General features: G+C 33.5%; 1 protein-coding gene across 20 annotated transcripts in view; it reads left to right on the top strand.

Moving 5' to 3' along the window:
- Positions 1–21,302, top strand: part of ELP4 (elongator acetyltransferase complex subunit 4) — a 225,989-nt gene that overhangs the window by 86,703 nt on the left and 117,984 nt on the right. For all 20 annotated transcript variants that reach the window (XR_014069375.1, XR_014069373.1, XR_014069376.1 and 17 more), the window contains 2 exons: positions 7,695–7,803; positions 10,721–10,827. Coding sequence is in view for 15 of the 20 variants with exons in the window: in XM_081544096.1 (XP_081400222.1) it covers positions 7,695–7,803; positions 10,721–10,827 (216 nt within the window). In the remaining 5 variants the exon portion in view is untranslated. The remainder of the gene's footprint in view (positions 1–7,694; positions 7,804–10,720; positions 10,828–21,302) is intronic.

Raw genomic sequence — 21,302 nt, forward strand, 5'->3', positions numbered from 1 at the left:
GTCTTTATAATGCCCAGTGTCCAGGCGTGGACACAACTGTTCTGGATGCAGAATCGGAAAGGGACTCTGCATTTTGTCTCCTTGAACATGGTAGAAGGGAAAAAAGGGAAGGATCCATAACATTGTTTTTATTGTAGACTCTACTACATCACTTTTTTTTGTATACAGAAAAGAAGTACAACTTTATTTACTTCTGTATTTATTTTACAAATAGAATTACTAAGCTTTTTATCTTTAGTGTTACAAGCTTTCTGAAAATTACCTGTGAGAAAATGCAAGTCTTGAATTATTCCTACTTATATACTTGCACGCATACCTTCCCTTAAAGAAAGATTACTGTCTTCAAAAGAAGGGCGATACTTATTTCTTAATATTGAGACAAAACATGCTTGTAACGAATTGTAATTTAAAGCTGTTTAAGTACCAGGTCATATATTATATCCTAAACATTATATTTTAGCCCTTTGCTATTAATTGCATTATTATTACTATATAAAGAGTTCCTGCTTCTTTAATAATGTTTTCGCACCCTATGTAGTTAATCTTTAATGTTGGGGAGGACAGGGGGAAAGATTAAATTAGCCTTGTAACCTCTCTCTCTTCCAGGTTGATGATGGAAAATAAAAGCTCTTAGCCACAAAATGTAACACTTAGAATTAATATTTAATTAGACTAGCAAATTGTACACTGTGGCTGAAAGCTTCCAAAGAGTTGTTAGTGCCACAATTGACCTACAGGTTTAATAATAACTCACTTCTAGAAGCAAGTGCCAGTTCAGCATAGTAGAGCCACTGTAAGAAAGTCCTGAGAGATTAAAATCAGCAAACCAAATGGCAGGCAGGGATTCCTGGGATGGAGCCTTCTGGAAAGCTGGGAGCTGGAATAGCTTTTAAGCCAGGATTCAGATGAGAACAGTGGGTGAAAAAGCTGATCCCTCCTGTTCTGGGAGCTTCTGGTTGTAGGCCAAAATCTTAGAACAGATTTTTACTAAATGTTTTTGCTGCAGCTATTAACTTACATTGAAAATCAAACATTGTATAATTTTTCTGTAAAATTTAACAAAATTTTTGTGTAAACATTAGTTCTTAATTTCTTAACATATTAGTACATAATATCTGTAAACTCAGATCATTAGATTATCAGATAGGTTTGGCGCTGTACATCTATGCTGTTTTGCTGTGACATGCTGTTTCCTTGTTCCCTGTATAGTTGATTTATATGGTTCATTTCTATATTATTTCATTACAGGGTATTACATTCATTACAGTGCCTGAGAAAGAGATTGTGAAGTCTGTAGCCCAAGAAATTTTTTTCCTTCCAGAAGGTTTATATATCAATAAACATAAATCAAGGGCATTTTTAATTTTTAAAGATGAACTATAAAAGCAGTGCTGTATTTGTTTATGCTTATGTTGCAATTAAATTATAAGGTAAATAACTGGACCTCCTGGTGAAACATTGGGTCCTTACATCTCTGAGAAATTAATCTGGTGAAAAAAATAGGATACCATGAGTTTGAAAATGTGCAAATACAAAACAGCCAACTAAAAAAAGACACACTTTACATAATTTGTTGGTCTTATCTTAAATAATGAAAGGAAAGCTAGTCATTAGTTACAGATTCAAGCAGGTGAGAACCTTGCCAGCAGAGGGAGTAGTCCTGTCTTCCGTCAGGTTCCCATCACTTTCCCACCTGCCTCAGCTTTTTTCCCAGCCAGTCTCCCATCTGGACCTGGCTCTGTCAGTCTGTTCCTGATGACAGGCTATAATTTTATACTCAATATGGGATTATTCTAAGCTGATTTTAAACTTTAGTATCTTTAACCTACCACTGCATCCCACACATCAGCTGGAGATTCTGTTTGATATTTGGATATCAGCAATTGTTTTTCTAGGCTGGATGTGAGCTTTTGGACATCCGCGAATTGCATTTTAAGGGTTTCATGTGTAAAGTAGTGAGCGAAAAACTTCTGATTTAGGAAGTTACTCATAAAAGATTTAACAATACAAGCAAATTTCCATGTGAATAATTTCTATAATATGAAAGTAGATGATGTATAGTTTATTAAAACTAAAATTAATTTTGAATATTGTGCCATTAACTGTTCAGCCTATTCATTACAGTGTTTTGTTCAGTCCATTTGTAAGGGTTTTCAGAATGCATAAGTTTTTTTAATGTTTCATAATAGCATACTAAAAAATAAAACTGATGTAAACAAATGTTCTACAAAAGCATGTAGTATTTGAGACCAGTGTACATGTAAATAATATTCCTGAAAATAACATTATGTGTTATTTAAAAAATGCTTCAGTTTTAAGAAGCCAGCAATTTCACACCAAAATTTAGAATATTAGTATTTGATCACATAGAAAATATCCAAAATACGGCTCCATTGCTTAATCTTAGTAAAATTTGGCATCATACTCAGCAGTTTCTTTTGCCCTTGAGGTAAGCTACTTTGTGAATATGTTTTAAGCATTAGAAAAAGGAGCAAAAAAAAAAAAAAAAGAAAGAAGAAGGAGCCAAAATATGTTTGTTTTATGATTTCCCTACATAAATATTGGTATACAGTACTACCAAGAAAATGTTGCAGTTAGAATGTTTTAATTTACAAAAGCCCCTCCATATTTTAAAATTAACTGTGTGACTTTGAGTAAAGTTCAGTATTAAATCTGTAAAAACTTAATTTAATACCCTCACTAAGATATTAATATTATTATGTATTAGCATACTTTTTAGTAAAATTATATTCTTTCTTAAACTCAAAATAATTATGAATATGACTATTTCCCCACTGTCAATTTTTTTTAATCAAATAATAATCTAGTCCACAGAAGTAAGTGGCAAGTCTGGGGAAGGTGAGGGAAGGCATGTAAAAAGCTACAAACTGTACAACTGTTTAATTTTATTATTTCATAAGTTTGTTTCAGTTGAATGGAGAACTTAATAAGCATGGGAAAACAAATACCTCATTAAATATCCCTAGATTTATCCTTTCATTCAAGCTTGTTTTTTTTTTTATTACATGACCAAGAAAACGTTATGAGTTGTAGTATATTTGTGTTTCTAATATCGTTTTTCAGGATATGTTATTATAACTTGAGCTGTTAAGTAAAATACTTGCTTTTCTTGTAGTGATTCCCTCCCCACAGTAGACACACACATCATGTCACGTGGTAGGGTCAAACATAAAGGAGCACAAATATTTCTATTTTAACTTCAATATTAACTTCAGAGTGCTTTTGTGCTGTTGTAGTCCCAAATCTAATGTGTGCCATACTTGAATGGAGCTCTGTCCTTCATATAGTGTGTTTTCTCTCTTTCTCATTGGAGTAACCCAAGAACTTATTCTAATTTGAGGCATTGCATAAATGCTTTATGTCAGTTGATTTATTCCTTTCAGGCTTCTTGATAATTAAGTGATTGGTTAATTACTTTTTAACTTTCTTGTTAGAAACTTTCCTGGAAGTATATTTTGTATTGGTGCAAACTATCTCTTTTATGTTGCTGAGATAATTAGGTCCCAGTAAGGAGGGAAACCCTTAGGGTTTGATGTAGTCTGACTGTTACTTGGTTACTCTGAATAAGTATCTCAACTATTTTTATTAGAAAATGAAGGGAGCTTTTGATGGCAGTAGTTGAATTTTTATTTCTTAACAAAACAAAGTTCATGATTTTGACTTTATGAGCTTTGAATTGGAAAAGAGCATTAAACTAACCTTCCTTTATTTAAAATCCATTTAACGTATTTGGCGATTCCTAATAAAAAGAGCTTCCCATTCTATACAAGCAAATAGGAAACATTCTATAAAACCAAACAAGAAACAATCAAAACAAAAACTCTGTAAAGTTTTTCTGTGAAGTTAAAATTGGAGTAAGAAGGTAGTCAACTGGGCATTCTGATGTGCCTTTTTTATCTGCAACATCATTTGACATAATTTAGATTTCAGTAATTAAGAAATTACATTGCAACAGAAAGTTTTAAGAACCTTTTTTGTAACTTAACACAATGCTATTTGAGATTGCCAGCAAACTCTTAAAACTCCTGGACCCTGGCTCTCTTCTCTTCTGGCTTCCCTCCTAGTCACGTCTTGGCTACTATCCAGAGCTGACAACTTTCACCCAGGACTGAAGGGGAGATTTGTCTAGTGTAAGAAAGATTTTTGAGTCATCCTAGATTTTCTCATCCAGATGGGCAAGTAGGAGGGGTGGCAGTATCATTGTATATATGTGGGTGATATCATTATGCCATGCATGCAGTGTAGCAATTAATTTACTCATACTTCTGAGTCCCAGATATCCTTCCTCAGATATTCCTTACTGACAACTATATTGTATTAACTTCAAAATTAATACAAAAATTATTCAAAATTTATGTCTAAGTAATGGATGCACAAATACTTTTACTTCTCCATTTCTAAATATATACATATACTATAGACTAAAAAGTTTTCACATCTTAGCTAATAACATAAAAACACTTAGAATCTTTTAAGAGGAGAATATAGAAGTTCCAGTTTCAAGATCTCTGCTAAAATCATTATGCTAAAGCTGTCTGAATGTTTTGGGTTATAATAAGGCAATTTATTATCCATAGTGTGTTCTTCCTAAAGTGAATTGTGATTATTATGCTTTTAAGGGTTTTTAAAAGCAGTTGATTTTAGATTCCTTTAAATAAAATTTACCGACCTTTATCTAAAAGACCATCTAGTATTCAATGCTATGATTTGAAAGACCTTTTGACGAGAGTAGTTTTAAGATATGATTACATCAATACACCACACTCCCTGTGAACCTTGGAGGTAAAGAAGTAACTTCAACACTATTTGAACTTTTGAAAAGTAAGTACACTTACATGCTCAAATATCTTTTATGCTCTTCCAAATAACTGGAAGACTGAAATGAGTTTATAATTAAGATAAAGTTTTATCTCATTCAAAAACTTAAATGTTATTTTCATGTAATTTCTTGTGCTTTTTATCTTATAGATGTTTTTCAAATTCTATAGAACTTTCACAATTAATCTTGTTTGCCACATTACATAAACTGTTTTCCAAAATTGCTGTGCAGAAAGCAGTAAAGTCACTGTTAAATGTAATTTATTTTATGGTAATATTAAAAAGTTTATTCTTGTTCTGATACTTCATAGAAACTTTTAAGATAGAATTTAATTTGTAGTTTACAACTGATGTAAATCTATGGAACTTAGAAGCATAATAAATGAAATATATGAATGAGTTTCTGAGATTTTAAAATCTAGGCTATCTGTATACTTTATATTAATTCATTAGTTTTCCTCTGCAAAGTAGACAATTGATTGTTTTTAATCCTCCACAAATTTTCTTAAAAAGACTTACAATGTAGACAGATACTACAGGAGAAGTAGTTTATTTAGTAAATTTTAAGATTAAAGGGAAGAAAGAAATCCTCTTTGAAATGAACAAATGTCAAGTTGACCATTTAAATATGCAGGACCTTGCTTATATCGTACTAGAATGGAAGACGAAATCCATCCTTAAACCTTACAATTTCTATTATTCATATCATTAAAGCCCTAGTTTATATCACTGAAATCCTAATAGTTGAATTCCAACAGAAATTGACTTTTATAATTTTAGCTTCAGCTATTTACATACAAAGGCTTAGTCTTCTAGTATAGATAAAAGGAAATCTGACCTTTTTGATTAAGAAATATTGTCAGTAGCCTTTATAAGTGCTTGTTCATCTGAGGGTCCATGACAGGAGTACTCTTCCCAGTTGAGTTTATCCTAAAAATGAAATGATAAGAGTCTGCTGGTTGTTATCTAAGATCCTTCTTAATGGGAGAACCACATGGTTATTCTTCTCCCACTTGTTCTCACCCTCTACAACTAACTCAGCCTTACCCCACCCCCACCCCAACATTGTTCAGTACTCAGCACAATGAATCATTTTTAAGTTGACTCATTGTGAACTGTCTCCCAGCTGTTGGAATGTCTGGCAGACATTTTTGTTTGGGTGAAGAATAACTGGCTGAAACCCAACCTGGATGAGTTTGATATAATGGTCTTTGGCTAAAGAAATATTGAGAGGAGCATGTTTATGGCCTCTGAAACCCCTGTTATTCCTGGAGCAGGACCATCCCCTGTGGCATAGAACTGAAAGTAAGGGATCAATCTGGATTATTTTCTCATCATTGAATGAAAAATTGCCTTGGAAAAAAATAGGCATTTCCAAATGATGTTTGTTTTTCTATACTTGGTGCCCCTGTGATTGAAAGTATTAAAGACAATTAAGCATAATTATTTTTGCTGCTTCCTTTTAAGAGTTCTAATTCAAAGGCTGTAATATTCTTTTTATAATATACATTTCTACCTACAGAGAAGTTTCAAAGTACTGCCCTAGATGTGAGTTAACTAGTCACTTTAGCATAATATTTAGTGACAGATTATTGTGTATTTCAAACCAGGTAACATTGACTAGCCCTCTTTTATCTTTTATTCTTACGCAGTCTTTATAAGAGGACTTAAGAAACAGGGGAATACCCATAAGCTCAATAGTCAATCACATTTTCAGAAAGTGAACATATGATTATATTTGGACTTTTCTTCTACAGGAATATAGTATCAGACTGTAAGTTGTCTCAACTGTTTAACATTTCCCATCCTTTTTCAAAAGATTAGTTTTAAAATGGTAGACATTACCAGTGTATAAAATAGGAGTTTCAAAGTTATCAAAATTTTATAAGCAACAATTATTTCAACTTATCTATATCTCCAGATCAAACATTTTTCTAAGATGTTATAACTTTTTCTAACCTATCACCCTATCAAGGGTTATAATGCAGTCTGAATTTTATTAAATAAAATAATTCAAGAAAACCTGAAGAGTATTAAATGGTTATATTTTTAATTGTTATATTTGTTATAGCCTTGAAATTCTGGGTATTTTAGAACTATTGATATTTAAAATGTGATGTATTTTTATATTACATTATATACATTGTGTACATAATGTACGTTATGTACACTATATTTTATAATGTATTGTTCAGCAGTACTTTTGGTTCAGGTCTGATTGTGTTGGGAAGAAATGGGGAGGCTACTAGTCTAGTGCTGGTCATCTAGCACCTTTTCTTTGCCTTTATTGTTACCCCAGAGCCAAATAGCAGCATCTGGAAAGAAATAATAGAAGACTCCAGAGCTAGTCATGCTGCAGACTCTTAGCTGGACCCTTCCATGGTTCCAATATGATAGCAGAGGACCTCAGCTGTTACAGGGCTGGGACCTGGTCCCAGCTGACAGATGATAGTGGGACTTGTCTTCCATATTCTACTTACTGTATACTGCTTCTGAATCCTAGTGTTTATCAGATTTTTCAGTGGACAATGGTAATTTGAAAAATAATAGTATATGAAAATAAAGGTAGCTTTGCCTCTTAAAACAAGAGAAAAAGTACATAACATTTTCTACAAAAACTAAGGTACACCCCCTCAGCTCTTCAAATTAGAATAGCATACCTTCATGGGCTTCAATTATCAATTAAGGGCTTATTTTTCATCCAGTTTCCTGCCCGTGGTAGCTTTAACTTTTAAGTTATTTCTCTATGTTGATAGCATGTGTTCGCTACAATTTGTCATTGAGATGGCATAATGACATTGCCTAGATGCTATATTTTAAATATAACATGAGTGTTTTGTTTCCTTGTTTTACAGAACAAAGCAGTTATTGCTCGTGTTACAAACTTGTCGGATACAGTAGTTGGTCTGGAATCATTTATTGGTTCTGAGAAAGAAACCAACCCATTATATAAGGATTATCATGGTAAGCAATACCTTTAAGAGTGAAAGGGGCCTGTTCTTATTGCCTGAAAGAAGCTTGACAAGTATCTACTGTCATGTAACATGAATTTTATTTTATGATAAATGTGTTGTTAAATGTTTTTCCTTCCTGGCCAGTTTTTTATGGCAGTTTGTCACCAAGCTGCATTAACTCTATGAACCATGGTAACTATTTGAAAAGTGTCAAACCCAGATACTAAGGCATGCCTCAGTCAGAGATGCATTTTGTACCTAAAGTTGCTGTGAAATCAGTCAACCTTATTAACCATATTATAAATAAATATTATATTAATTATAATAACAGCTATGCATAGTGGTTTATACTTTGCAAAGCTTAACTGTATGATAAATAAAATTAATACAGTATTGTAGTTAAAAAGTCCCAGTCGATCACATTTTCATAAAGTGAACATCTTTTATTATATTTGGACTTTTTCATTTTGTTGCTGGAGTTATGAGCAAATTTTAAAGAATTACTACCCTAGTATGAACACTGGTCAATTAACAGGGCTTTTTACTTTTATTTTTTGAACATATTAATAGTGTTTTAGTCATTTGGTTAATTTAGAGATTTTTTTTTAAATAAAAGTTTCTGTATAGAACTGTTGAAATAGGATAAGTTTAGTAGTTATGCTTATCTTAGCTCTAAACTGAATATAGAGTGTGGTAAATAATAGATTTTTACCTGTTTCCTTTTTCTGAGTAAATACTAATTATTTCCATTATTATTGTGGAACTGCTAACTTCCATGGAAACCTTAGTCTAAAGACTGAATACCTTATTTGAACCCTGCTACAAGATCGTGTAAGATTGTGATTGTAGGACTGTGGCAATTTCTAGAGTCTATCAAATAAAAATTATAAGATACTTATAACCACCAGTGCTTTGAAGAGTTGACATAAAACTTTTTAAAAAATAATGAAATAGCATGATCTAACAGTCAAGTATTTTTTAAAAGGCTAGAAAATATAAACTATGAACACAAAGTATGTAAAATAATTTACCTCATGATCATTGCATAAGAGTGCATGTGGTATCAGCCCAGATTAACCCTCTGTATTATTCATTTACTATGTTACTATTTGCTTTGATAGAGAACTATTCAGATTAAACTATTTCCCTTTCTTTTTCTAAAATTTATATTAAGCTGTAATTGATGTATAATATTGTATTACTTCTAGGTGTAGAGCATAATGTTATGTATATACTGAGAAATTACCACAATAATTTTAGTTAACATCCATTACCACACATAGTTACACCTTTTTTTCTCTATTAGTGAGAGTTTTAAGATTTACTCTTTTGGCAACTTTTAAATATACGATATGGTATTGTATAGTCACCATACTGCCCTTTATAGCTCCAGGACTTAAGTATCTTATAACTGGATAAAATACTTTATTATTTACATTTTCTTTTAAAACAACTCAAGTTAAACATTACCTTTATAAGTTATATCTGAATATCATTTAGAAGTACTAAGAGTTTATAAGTTTAGTATAATATAAAATGATATTTTATATTCAAAAAATATTATTTTGATTGAAACATTTCAAGGATTGAAAAGCTTTAATTTTTTTGTACTGTACACTCTGGACTGATTATTTTTTTTCCCACAGGTTAGTGGGTGGTTCTGATGATGAGTAAAGTTTCTATTAATAAGAAGGACCTGAGAATCACTGATTTACTCTGTAAAGCCTCCTGATTTAATAGTCAGCTAAACAAACACTTGCAAGGTTAAAATGAGAAATGTGCAAATGTATGGTGTGATTATTTCTAATATATTTTACTAAATAGCTCCATGTGGGATATTTTTAATTTGTATGTAAAAGCTATCTTCTTAATAACACCTTTTGCATTTTCTTAAGTTTAAAAAATTGAGAGATATTTTAGTGGTATTTTTGAAGGGGCCATTTCTAATGGAAGTTGACCTTTTTAAACTAACAATAATCCATTATTAAGCATCCAAATACACACAGATACAAAACCATATATTGTACTAGAGAAGCAGTTACATAAATAAGATTTATCTAATTTGTTCAAATCTGGCTTTGCCTTCTTCCGCATGTTGAGGGATCAATGTCTTTGGAATGGTGATTTTTAGACATGGGCTGAGTCAGGCAGAGAGATGCACTGAAGAGTCTTCCATGTCTTCATCTGTGGCAAATGACCCTGAGTTTAGTCAGAAACTGCATTAAGCTGCACAAAAACCATCCAGTGCCCTTGTCAGAAAAAATTAGCAAGTGTTTCTGCTGACAAGAGGCCAAAGCTCACGGTTTACCTAGCACTGTTACAAAGCTTATAACAGCTCCATAAAGGTCTGACATGCCACAGAAATGAGTGTCTTGGGATGGCGTGGGGGTTAATGTTTGATCCTAGAGTGTGCTCTGAAATGTAGTTTTCTTCAGTGGTTTGTTCAAGTCATTAATAAGGTGAATAAAATGAAATACTTTTCATTAGTGCTTCACTGATTATCAGTAACCCATAAGCCTTGTTTTGCTGGCTGCTTACTGGTGCATTTAATAAAATAAAGATCACTCAGTGGTGCCGTGGGCAGCATGCAAGGTGATAGCCATATTTGCTTACTGTAAATACAAGAGAAAATCACACACAAGCCAGCTGTAGTTTTGACAAGTATTAAGATCCCTCTTTACATCTGTACTTCTGTACCAAAGTGCAATTAGTTTTCCTCGCACAAGGATTTCTGTTTATCTTATTCTGCCTGATTACTTGAGTATAATCACACCATTTGCTTCATTGCTCCTGGTAGTAAGCTCCAGTTTTAAAAGGGGGAGGATGCTTGTGTGTAAATTTACAGAATTCTGCTGTAAGACTCTTTAATTTATGCATCCAATGACAGCGTGTTTGAATATTTTTTCTTTTCATTTCCTTTCCACAAGGTCTTATTCATATACGGCAGATTCCTCGGCTTAATAACTTGATTTATGATATATCAGATGTCAAAGACTTAGCTTTTAAATTAAAAAAGAAGCTCTTCACCATTGAGGTAAGAGAGAATTTTTATGTTTGAGTTCATAGTCTTGAGGTAAAAGTCTCTCTCTCTCTCTTTTTTTTTACTTTAATGCAGTTCATAAGAGATATTTCATGCTAAACATTTTTAAGTTCTTTGGCTGTAACAGAATAATTTATTTTAGACTATCCTTTTTTGTCTTTTATTCTAATGATATATCAGAAAAGGACAGCAAAAGTGATTTTCTTTTAAATGTCTGTTAAAAAGTAAGCTCCAAACTTACATGGTAAGTATGATATGCATATTTCCAAGGCATTCAAAAGCATATTTAATTAAATGTTAATGAGCTGTGCTTATTTATGTGTGGAATGTGAATGATACCCACAATTGTGTATGCTGAAGAATAGAGGATTCTTATCTACATTCTAAAAGCAGGTTTCTTTACTATTCGTGAAATCACCGTTCTGCTTTCTGTGCTGAATAAAACAAAGTATAATTTACACTAGTGTCTTTAAGTAAATTTTCTACAGAAACTTAAACATTTTTTGTGACTTTTATGCCAGCAATAGTGACAGAAAGTGCTAGTACAAAAGATTTATTTCAACTTAATCTTGCTAAAGAGCAAATGAACATAGCACTATTAAGCAATTAAAGTTGATGTTTTTATTAACGAAATAAATGCTCAGAAGAGAGAGAGAGAGATGGCTTTTGGGTGATGTGATAGTTATCAGTATAGTCGGTGCAATTTTTTTTTTTTTAACAAAGACATAAAACAGCCAAGCAGCCTTGACAAACCATTTTGTTTAATCTCTTTTCAAATGAAAAGCTCTTAAGCAGGCCACTTGTCTTAACTGCTTGAAACCATAAAAAGAGAGAATTGCCACCAATAAATTAGCATATTTTTAACTTCATCACCAAATGATGGTCAATGTGGCTTGGCACTGCTTTGGTGTTTGGGACTTCACCCTTAAGTGACCATTCTGGCCCTTTTTTGACCCTCTGCCCTCTTTAGCTGGCCACTTGATAAGGTAACTTAATGGTTCTCTCTCTTTTTCTCTTTCCCTTCACATTTGCAAGTAGCACTAACCTATAAATCATTGTAAGGGCCCTATCCAGTGACAAATTAATGTGCCCTCCTCCTAATTAATGGTCATCAATGTCCTTAATTATCTAATCCTATTGAGAGCAGTTAATAGTTAATCAGGCAGCCAGTTCTTCAAGCAGGTCATCTCTGCAGGAGTGTTGGAAGTTTCTCATCTGGGGATACTCCCTTCAAAAGCCACTTAAAGCCAAAAGAAGGAGAGTGTAGAAATAGTGATTCTTGAGCTAATTTGCCTTAGTTCTCAAAAGGAACCAGTGAAATGGAACCCAACACTGTAATTGTTCAATACTGCTTCAGTTTTTCTGACAGAATGTTGAGTAATTTACCATAATACTGCTAACACTTTTAGAGGGATAAAGTTAACAGTTGTTAGCATCACAAGGAAAGCATGCCTCCTCATTTTCTTTTAGGTTGAATTTATATATTTAATGAAAGATGTAAGATTTTTTCCTCCATGTGGCACCTTTCTCCCAAGATGAGTATTCTGATAACCAGGCCTAAGGTATCATGTCTGTCACCATACAAACTAAGCAACAAGAATCCCTAGTGGAAAAGATATTGCACCCAGAGAAGATGGTTAGCATAGTAATATGAATTCATAAAAATACGAATGTTTATTCCCTCTCTCTCTCTCTCTCTCTCTCTCTCTCACACACACACACACACACACACACACACAACTGGGTCTTATTTCATTGGTGAGGGAGTAGAAATAAAGGACTTATATAATGTCAAGTGGGCCCTCTCCTTTGAATAACTTTAGATTCTCATAGTGACTATGTGTTGCCACTGGAGCTGATAAAAGATCTAAGTTTCTGTTCCATTACTCTCTTCCCACTATTCTAAACTAAGAGAACCAATATAATTGGTCACCCTATGATTTGGAACCAGTATTTGAAAACAAAACACAAGTAGATGGTAGTTCTTTTTAAAGTTAACACTCAGTACAGTTGATCAAATCCTTTACCTTTTGGGCTTATAACCTAATGAATATGGTATTTTCTTAAGTATAGAAATAAAAGTGAAACATATTCTAAATAACTTATTTGTTTATGCCATAACATTCAATTTAGTAAGTAGAAAAAATACAATTAAAGAATCAAAGCTAACAGAAGTACATACATACAGGATAAAATCATATACTTCACAAAAGATTTAGTGCTTTAAATATAGCACTAAATTATATGTTATAAAATGCATATGGAAACAGGTAGGAAATCTTATGGGTGCTGGACGGATTCCTTTATCAAGTGACAGTGTTTTAATATGCTCAACAAATAAATATATTTTAAATCTGCCTCAATATTTAAAAAATGAGGAGATGTACACTACACTAGTGTGTAAAGTTTGAGGCTCTAATGTGCCAGACATTGAATCCATGTCTTACTTTTAGAAGGAAAGGTAGTTTTAGCGGGTAAAGCAAAAATAACTTAGTTCTGATTCCATGCAGGTAGATTTGTTACATGTTGGAATTTACTGTGAGTAACATGGTCTCAAAAGGTGGCACAAGTGGAAATTAGGGGCAAAAGAAACAAGTAAAAACCCTCATGTCTATTTTTAGCATCCCTTTTCTTTGATTTATTAAATCATTGCTTTTTTTTATGTATGAAAACTGAATATGTTTTTATAACAGCTACCCAGGGCCTCTAACAGGTAGAGCAACTTTAATCAGTAATCTCTAATTTCTTTGAGTGATTTGGAGAAGGCAAAAGAATATTTCTTCCTTTTTGGAGCATGTATTGGTATTTGTCCAGATTCAGGTGGGAGCATTTGTCTAATCACAGTAAATTTTTACTGATACTTAGTATTCATCAGTTATAAAGTTGTATAAATTAGCCCCCCTACCAAAACAACAGAAGAATCATATCTATAGTAATGACCCTAAAATCCTGGGATGCATTCTGAATAAGTAAAAGAGAAAGTTTAAAGTTGATTCAACATGGCTTCAGGTTAAAAGAAAAAGCTTTCCAATTCTCTGAATGTTGATAATCTTTGTAAATCATACATAGTAATTCTCTAGCAAATATGATTCAGAGAAGGCAATGGCACCCCACTCCAGTAGTCTTGCCTGGAAAATCCCATGGACGGAGGAGCCTGGTAGGCTACAGTCCATGGGGTCGCTAAGAGTCGGACACGACTGAGCGGCTTCACTTTCACTTTTCCCATTCATGCACTGGAAAAGGAAATGGCACCCCACTCCAGTGTTCTTGCCTGGAGAATCCTAGGGACGGCGGAGCCTGGTGGGCTGCCGTCTATGGGGTCGCACAGAGTCAGACACGACTAAAGTGACTTAGCAGCAGCAGCAGCAAATATGATTAGTGTATTTGATTAACCATAATATACTATTTATTTCTTGACCTTACCATAGCTCCATTCAATCGTAGTTAGCATTTGTTAAGCCTTTATTGCATACCCAGCACTATTCTGACTTATTATATTTTCTATATTGTGATTAAATATTTTATAGGAAAAGGCTTTAAAAGGTATAATAATAGACTAGATATATAGAAACTATGTCTTTTTCATCTTTGTATTTATCTATCCCGAAACTATGAAGAGTCATAGACTTAGTAGGTATAAAATCTTCGCTGAAATATATGTATTGTAGATAAATTGTAGAGTTTAAAGAATAGCCCAAATAGTGCAACTATAAATATTATATAAGTTCCACTAGTCAGGTAACCTATAAACACTACCTTTTCAGTTTTCAGTTAAGTTCTAAAAAATGTATAATTTGGTTACATAACTTCACTTCCAAGCTGAAATAACTACTTAGATTTGTAGTTTTTCAGTTTCTCTAATTTTCTCTAAGGCTTCTCTAACATTGGGATCCTCATTAACCAGTTTTGTCTGTATTAGTAATTATGGTGTAATTATAGTACCTAAGAGATTTGGTAGGATTTGAAATGTAACTGCATTTAATTTGATGACATCATAAGGTTAGCATTTTTACCTGAGTTTAATATTATTGTACTGTTTTAATTTTGTATTGTTCAGCTTGGTCATATCTTAACACACTCTAGTAATCAAGTTTTCCAATATAAATGATAATAATGTGTTATTATGTTAGATCCAGACTCTACTAAGGTTATTATAAACATGTTTTCTGCTTTGGTGATGGGACTGTTTTCCAGCTCTAAGATTCAGTGTTTTGAAGTTCACATCAGGAAGTGTGGTTACAGGGGTTAAGTGTGGTTACACTGAAATAAGCAAAAGACTTAAACTGTTCACTGCAAATTTTCAATATACGGATAAACAATACTTACATAGCCTCTTAATCAGTTCAAAAATAGTATCTTAAGTATCGTATTTTGTATGCTAAATGAATACTAAAAGTTCAGAAAATCAAAGTAAATCAGCTTTACTCAAAGTTGTCTCTTATACTTTGCCCCTAATTCAGAATACAGGACCTCAGCACTTCTCCAATCACCAAGAACTTTTTCTCACAGAATAATTGATTAACTGGCATTTATTAACTGTTATTTTTACATACTTAGTAGATTTATTCTTAAGTATTAAGACCAGAATAGTATTTGCCATCCATATAAATTTGCTTTATATTAATAGTATAGTATACTTGAAATGATTCAGTAGAATTTTTTTCAGATTTTTTTTACATATTAGAAAAGCATAGGCTTTTGCAAACTACAAGAGTGTCAGTCACTATGACAACCTTGGAAAATTTAGAGTGTTGCATGCTGTCTTTGGTCCTAGGTTTCCTTACTCCCCTACTTTTTTTTAACAGCTTTTCTCATTTTTAAATGAGAAGTAGAAAGATGAGTGCATGCTTAACCATATCTAGAGGTAGGGAGAAGAGATGGTTATGTGTCAATTCACAGTTATGTCACTAAAATTTAAAGAGTAGAAACAGGACTTCCCTGGTGGCCTAGTGGTTAATACTCTGCCTTCCAATGCAGGGGGTGCGGGTTCAATCCCCATTTGGGGAGCTAAGATCCCACATGCCTCATGGCCAAAAAATCAAAGCATGAAACAGAAGCAGTTTTGTAACAAATTCAATAAAGTCTTTAAAGATAGTCCACATTAAAAATTTAAAAAGCTTTAAAAATAAATAAATAGCCAAACATATATGTGTGGCTCAAGAGCATTATTAAGTTGTAGTACCATGAAGCATGTAGTCCAAATAAATCTTTCTGATAATGATGCCCTGCACAAGTACTAATTGGTATTTCAAATCCCAAATATACTGCAGTCAGCAAAAGAAAACCAAAGTGGAACATAGACATCTGTTCATATAGATAAAATCATTTGTCAACAGTGAACCCAAATTAGCATTCTGTAACAATAGAAATATTTTATACTGTTCACATTTTAATGTTCATTTAATTACCATCTCCATATTTGCACTTTCATTCTCAAGTGATGTAGAGATACAGTAATGTCATATAGGTTTCACAGAGTCTCCAGAAGCTGGGTTACTATTCTGCGCTATATATTTCACACATCACAGTGAGCCTATCAAAAGTGCATACCACCTTAAGAGGAACACAGTTTTGAGACTCTGTCTAATCCTATTTCTTCCCACTTTGGAATCTTAATTAGAAGAGATAAGGGGGAAAAAAAAACATCATTTAACTAAATTATTGTCCTGAATCTGTAGCAAAAGGTATAATCCGCAATTGGGCCAATTAGTGAAGCCCATAGTTAGCTATGCTGCAGCGAACAATTTGATTAGATCTGACACCATCCTAGTTCCCACTGTTGTTTTGCCAGGTATGATGGTCAGACTTCAAAGGGCTTGAGGCATCAGCAGGGCAAGGTTTGGAGGCCAGCTTAGGTCCGGTTGTTAATCTCTCTGCTAAAACCACAGCAGCTCTCACACAAAACAAGCTTACACGACACAATCATGCGGTATTAAAGTTAGGCTTGAGTCATGTCAATTTGCCTTTGATTTTTTGATGATTGACCAAAGATGGCTACATGACTAGACACATGCTAAAAGTATACTGATTAGGTAAGTTCCCAAAATATTTGAAGTATTTTTTAACTTCCTATATAAATGTTGTGAAAGCTTATTCCCTTTGATCAAACTTCCAAAGTAATAGTACTGTACTGGGGAGGAGTGGGGGGAATGAGTGTTTCTTACAGGCAGCTTGAATCCCAAACTTTTTACTTACTGCTTCGTAAAAATTTATCTTTACATTAATAATTCTTTCAGGAGAATGTAAAAGGAAATTGTTTCTAAGTGGTAAGCTTTTTAAAAATCTATTACATGCTTTGAAAGAAAGAACATTTTTCCCTGAGTCATTTATGTTCACTGACAATTTTTCTGAAATTTCTTTATAATTATTTTCCACTTATATGTTGAGTAAAGTGCCCTTCCAGGACGTGATTGCATAACTGTTCTTTTCTCTGCATTCTGATTTGTTGGAATATTGCAGCAATAGTGACATGTTTCCATTCTGAGAAAAGCCTAAGGCGGCTTTAGTATTATTCCAAATGATTGAAGCTGCCATCTTGCTGACTTTCCCTTAGGCAGCATAAGGCCTGTTTGCTTTTGTGTTCATTTCACATGCTTCCTATGAGCTGGACTGGCAGAACATCAGTGCTTCATTTGGCAAGGAAGACTAAACTCATGTTTGGTTATTCCATATCTTAAAGTTTCTTTATGATCAGCAACAACTAACTAAGATGTTAAACTTATGATTAATTACATCAAATGAGTCCTGTTTCTTTGAGAGATACTTTTAAATATTGTATGACACCTTGACTATGAATCATTTTTATATAAAAGTGGTCCTTTGATAAATTGAATTTAAGGTCTGATATTTCACATTGTACTATTTTTATATTAATTCATATGATATTTTACTTCAGAAATTTAAGGAAAGCATATATTTGAATAGTGACATAGTTGCGTAAAGCAAACATCAAATACTTCGAATCTTGCCCAGTAGTCTTCAGTCTCTGTGTCTCTCCTAAGGATTTTGTGGAACTTGCAGTGCGGTAATCCCCACTTTGAGATCAGGATGATATAGATTCAGCATCCCCTCAAAGTGCAAAGAGAAAAAGATCTCCTTCCTAACTTTTGCAGATACAAACATTTCAGTATGTGTTTTATGATATGGCTCCAGGAAAATTATATTGCAATACTTCAAGAATTTTTTTAAAGCCTTTGTAGAATTGCTATAGCAGAATTCATCCAATTTACATGTTACTCCCTAAATCCCTTCCTCCCACAATTGTTATTTATAGTGTCTAAGGAAAACAGAAAATGATGACAAATCATGACTGTCCCATTTCATCAGCTAAATACATATTTATGTTCCTAGAATGTAAGCACATATACTTTATTAACATATCCTCCAAGATACTTGGAAGGGTGAGATATCAGTTCAGTTCAGTCGCTCAGTCATGCCTGACTCTTTGCAGCCCCATGGACTGCAGCGTTGTCCATCAACAACTCCCAGAGCTTGTTCAAATTCATGTCCATTGAGTTGGTGATGCCATCCAACCATCTCATCCTCTCAACCTCGTCTCCTTCTCCTCCCACCTTCAATCTTTCCTAGCATCAGGGTCTTTTCCAATGAGTCGGTTCTTCGCATCAGGTGGCCTAAGTTTTGGAGCTTCACCTTCAGCATCAGTCCTTCCAATGAATATTCAGGACTGATTTCCTTTAGGATTGACTGGTTTGATCTCCCTGCAGTCCAAGGGACTCTCGAGTCTTCTCCAACACCAGTTCAAAAGCACCAGTTCTTCAGTTCTCAGCTTTCTTTATAGTCCAACTCTCATATCCATACATGACTACTGGAAAAAGCATAGCTTTGACTAGACAGACCTTTGTTGGCAAAGTAATGTCTCTGCTTTTTAATACGCTGTGAGGGCAGAAGGAGAAGGGGACAACAGAGGATGAGATGTATGGATGGCATCACCGACTCAATGGACATGGGTTTGGGTGGACTTAGGGAGTTAGTGATAGACAGGGAGGCCTGGCGTGCTGCGGTTCATGGGGTTGCAAAGAGTCGGACACGACTGAGCGACTGAACTTAGTTGGTCATAGCTTTTCTTCCAAGGAGTAAACGTCTTTTAATTTCATGGCTGCAGTCACCATATCTAGTGATTTTGGAGCCCCAAAAAATAAAGTCTCTCATTGTTTCCATTGTTTCCCCATCTATTTGCCATCTGTTTCCCCATCTATTTGTTATATATGTTAAGATATATATAACAGAGTTTAATAAATATGATATCCATGAACTTCGTGATAGATTAAATTAAGGTAGCTTTGAGGAAACTGTTATACCAAAAACATCATTAGTCCTTCTTCAGTGTCTTTGTACAGCAAATGTCCAGAATATTCATTCCTCCTTTCCTTTTATGGACTTCTCTTATCAATGGATTATAGATTAGATTTCCAGTATCCTCTTAGAGAGGTCTTCCCTGACTGGACCATCTGAAATACTCGTTCAATTACACTCTATATTACCCTATTTTAATTCACAGTGTAACACTTATTCATGGGATTCTCCAGGCAATAATAATGGAGTGGGTTGCCATGCCCTTCTCCAGGGGATCTTCCCAACCCAGGAATCAACCCATGTCTCTTGCACTGGCAGGCGGGTTCTATACCTCTAGTGCCAGGTGGGAAGCCCATATGTGTATGAGCCTCTTGTTGAAAGTGAAGAGACTCTTGATGAAAGTGAAAGAGGAGAGTGAAAAAGCTGGCTTAAAACTCAACATTCAAAAACTAAAATCATGGCATCCAGTCCCATCACTTCATGGCAAATAGATGCGGAAACAATGGAAACAGTGAGAGACTTTATTTTCTTGGGCTCCAGAATCACTGCAGATGGTAATTGCAGCCATGAAATTAAAAGACAAGATCCTTGGAAGAAAAGCTATGACCAACCTAGACAGTATATTAAAAAGCAGAGACATTACTTGCTGACAAAGGTCCGTCTAGTCAAAGTGTTTCCAGTAGTCTTGTATGGATGTGAGAGTTGGACTATAAAGAAAGCTGAGCACCAAAGAATTGATGCTTTTGAACTGTGGTGTTGGAAAAGATTCTTGATAGTCCCTTGAACTGCAAGGAGATCCAACCAGTCAATCCTTAAGGAAATCAGTCCTGAAAATTCATTGGAAGGACTGATGCTGAAGCTGAAATTTCAATCCTTTGGCCACCTGATGTGAAGAACTGACTCATTGGAAAAGACCCTGATGCTAGGAAAGATTGAAGGCAGGAGGAGAAGAGGGCGACAGAGGAGGAGATGGTTGGATGGCATCACCAACTCATGTACATGAGTTTGAGCAAGCTCCGGGAGTTGCTAATGGACAGGGAAGCCTGGTGTGCTGCAGTCTATAGGGTCGCAAAGAGTTGGACATGACTGAGCGACTGAACTGATATATATATGTATGGAAAAACACAAGTGTACATGTTTATGTATATATACAATCATATTTATATATAATCTTTTAACATTCAAGTTAAAAATTCTTTTGTTCCTAGCAAGCATTTCTACTCTATTTTTATAAAATACATTATGAAAATCAAACTGGTTTATCTTAGCATTTCTCTTATATAATAATTTTCTGTGTTATGTGTATGTGTGTTTATATATTAGGTTAGCAAGATTGTTCTTTCCTCATTTTTTACTTATTTCTTCTGTATGGTAGGAGTTTTTAATAGAAAAATTAAACAATATAAATATAATGCAAATTATAATGCAAATATAATGCAAAATTAAGCAATATAAATATATTGCAAACAATATAAAACTATTCACTAAAAAACTATCCACATCTATAGGATTTCTATATCTTAGTGAAATAAGGTGGGGAAAGCATTCTGTAAAGGAAATATGGTTCCCATATTCTAGTCAACTATATTGATATGGTTCAAAAAGTATCCTAAATTTTATTAAAATATATTATTATTGTATCCACTTATGTTCTACATTAAGGTACTCTTTTTGTAATTAAAGTATAATTGACATCGTTCAGGTACTTTAACAAATATTAATTTGCTCAGTTACTATGTTTTTGTATTTTATATTTTTCTAAATTATTTTAATGTCTTATCTTTGGAGCATCAAAAATTATCTTGTGGTGATTAAGATACATACAACTTTTATAGTAAGAGTCAACCAAATTCAGTTTTTCAAAAATTAAAAAATAATTCTAATTTTGCCTCCCCTCTTACTATAACTGGTTCTACTGAAGTTCTGATCCATTCATACTGAAACCTTTTTTTTCTGTTACAAATATTTCATTTATTGGAAACTCTTTGAATACCACCTCTAGGCAGAACTAAACAGAAAATCTTATGGTCACAAAATATTTTCCTCTTTTATAAATTAATATTACTAAAAAAAGTTTTCTACAGTTTAATAATAAGAAATTGTGTTGCTCGTTAAGGAAATATGAGATTAAATATAAATTATTAATTTTTAAAAGG

This window comes from Giraffa tippelskirchi, chromosome 11 (genome assembly GCF_054371585.1).
Source record: "Giraffa tippelskirchi isolate mGirTip1 chromosome 11, T2T-mGirTip1v1.2.pri, whole genome shotgun sequence".
NCBI lineage: Eukaryota > Metazoa > Chordata > Mammalia > Artiodactyla > Giraffidae > Giraffa > Giraffa tippelskirchi.